Source organism: Nannochloropsis gaditana (assembly GCF_000240725.1).
Source record: "Nannochloropsis gaditana CCMP526 unplaced genomic scaffold scaffold146, whole genome shotgun sequence".
Taxonomy (NCBI): domain Eukaryota; class Eustigmatophyceae; order Eustigmatales; family Monodopsidaceae; genus Microchloropsis; species Microchloropsis gaditana.
The window spans coordinates 43,836-46,231 of NW_005803807.1; the positions used below are offsets into that span (position 1 = coordinate 43,836).

Here is a 2,396-nt window from a genome sequence, read left to right on the forward strand (position 1 = left end):
TCTGAATGGACGTGGACTGTACGCACGACGGATCCAAACGGGACGTGGAAGAGGATACCGGCAGGGATGACGCCGTGCATGTCTTCTTGAAATTTCGTTGCTTTTGTCCTCTTCCCCCGTCCCCGATAATTCCTTCTTGCGCCAGACCACACCCCCTCATGCTCGTGGACCCAGTGTCTTCTCTTCTCTTCTTTTCGCGCCACATCGTCATGTTCCTAGCCGAACGCGAGCAGGCGCTTTTTCCTTCCGAGAAGAGCTACAGGGCCTAGAGAATATCCAAAGGGGGCTATTGCAGAATAGGATTGGTCCTTTGCACCCAGGCGGTGTGCTTATGTAGAGCAATTGTTCGCCATTGTCCCGGCGAAACGAAGTCATCGGCGTAAGCTGACTGAAAGACAGCCTGACACGCTTGTTTTGGACCCTATTCTAGGGTTGGAGGTACCTCCATTCTCCTCTCAACTCAAAGAGAACGAGGAGTCCGGGAAGATGTGCGCGACGGCAAGAATCCATTAGGGAGGTATCCGTACAGGGTTATGGTGTTTAATGTTGCCGACCGTAAGCAGGGGCAGATGTGTGGCCTTCAACCGCACCGATGAAGTCACCTCCAAAGTTCGTGTTGGGTACGCGCTCAATACCATCGCTGGGATGTCATAAATAGAGCTACTTTCGGAACTTTTTTAGAAGTTTTTTTTGTTGGGCCCCTGACCTTCAACTCGGAAATACAATCTCGGAATTTTCGACTTTGAGCGACTTTTTTATGGGCCATCCAGGCTTTGGGCGGCCGCCATCGATACTTCATCGAGATATGTGTACTCCATGCATCCTCGTCAAGAAAGACTATTTTGACTAGATTATTTAGCATTCGATTTTTGCATTCTGCCGAAGACCTTCTGATATTATACCTTTTGATAGGCTTTTGTTAACGGTGTAGAGGCCCATATACCGATGAGCGTGAGAGCACGAGCGTCTGTGCACCCCTTTTAAATGCATTTGCCCAGTAGAGACGTGGCTCTCTGAATCACAAATTCCTCGCTCCATACAAATCATGATGTAAACCTGCATTGTCGCATTCGAACTCATTATCTCCCTTCGCCTGCGTCCATCTCTCTCCTCGTATGGGTAGAGAAGGAGAGGTCTTGCACACCGCATCGCACCCTCTCATAGGCATGAAAGAAGCTGATAAGATCAAAACGATCGTAGTACAAGGCGTCATCGTGGTGCTTGCGGCCTTATGTCTTTTCTGGACGGTGAATTACGCGTCCGCGCAGGTTTCCCTGGAAGAAAAAGGTAATTCCCAATTACGGACGAGCGACATCAGTCCCTTCAAGATGGCCATGGAGGGTAGTGAAGGATTCTTCGACGATATTCGAGACGCAGGATGGAAACGGCTCATGGAACGAATTCAGACCACTCCTTCATGTGCAGCATCTTGCGCGGCCGAGCCGGCAGCACGCTGGTATCAAAACAACTGGGAGCCGAATTTCACGTGTCTTGACGAGCGCCGCATCGGCCGTTGGGGGGATGGTGGTAAGTGGGTATGCGATCCACGTCGCATCGTTGCGAAGGCGGAGGCTGGGCATGGTTGCCTTGTGTACAGTGTGGGCTCCAACAACGACTTCAGCTTCGAGGAGAGTATCTTGCGCGATATCTCCCCTGCGTGTGAAATTCATACTTTCGACCCGACCATCGGGGACCGTCCCGCCAAGCCGCTGACGGATGAACAGATCACCTTTCACCCCTGGGGTCTCTCCAACAAAAACGACGGGAAGTACAAGACTCTGCAGACCATCATGCAGGACCTGGACCATGGGAACAGAGAGATCGACATCCTCAAGATCGATTGCGAGGGCTGCGAATGGTCCAGCTACGAGAGCTGGCTCGACAAAGGGATTCGCATTCGCCAGATATTGATTGAGTTGCATCAGGGTACTGAGGGGGCGACTCCGGTCCCAGCCATGAAATTCATGGAATCTCTGTCGCAGCGAGGGTTTGTGATCTTCCACAAAGAGCCCAATACTCTAGGGTGCGGAGGAAGATGTATAGAATACGCGTTTGTGAGGCTTGCGAGTCCCGAGGCACGCCTTGCAGGAATTGTGAACAACACCAGGAGTAGGACTTAACTCAGTGAATGATAGACGTAGAATGCAGCAGTCATTTTTCATCGCCCTGATCCATTGCGTCCCAAGGGCAGGAAGGGGGCAAGGCGGGAAAGTGAAAGAGATGAAGGGAGAGAGGCAGAGGAGGGGAAGTTTACAATGCTGTCAAAGACTTTCAATATGGGGAAATCGCGGCCAAGGGACTTGGCACGTGGGAGGAACCAAGAAAGGGAAGGAAGGAAGGTAGGAAGGAGGGAGGGAGGAAGGGAGGGAGGGGTGGTGGAAATGGGGGCAGAAAAA

General features: G+C 51.7%; 1 protein-coding gene across 1 annotated transcript; it reads left to right on the forward strand.

Moving 5' to 3' along the window:
• Positions 1 to 1,328: 1,328 nt before the first annotated feature.
• On the forward strand, positions 1,329 to 2,120 carry NGA_0645500 (uncharacterized protein; the record flags this gene model as incomplete). The annotated part of the gene is made up of 1 exon (XM_005855642.1): positions 1,329 to 2,120. The coding sequence occupies one exon, from the start codon at positions 1,329 to 1,331 to the stop codon at positions 2,118 to 2,120; it is 792 nt and encodes a 263-aa protein (XP_005855704.1).
• Between the last annotated feature and the right edge of the window lie 276 nt (positions 2,121 to 2,396).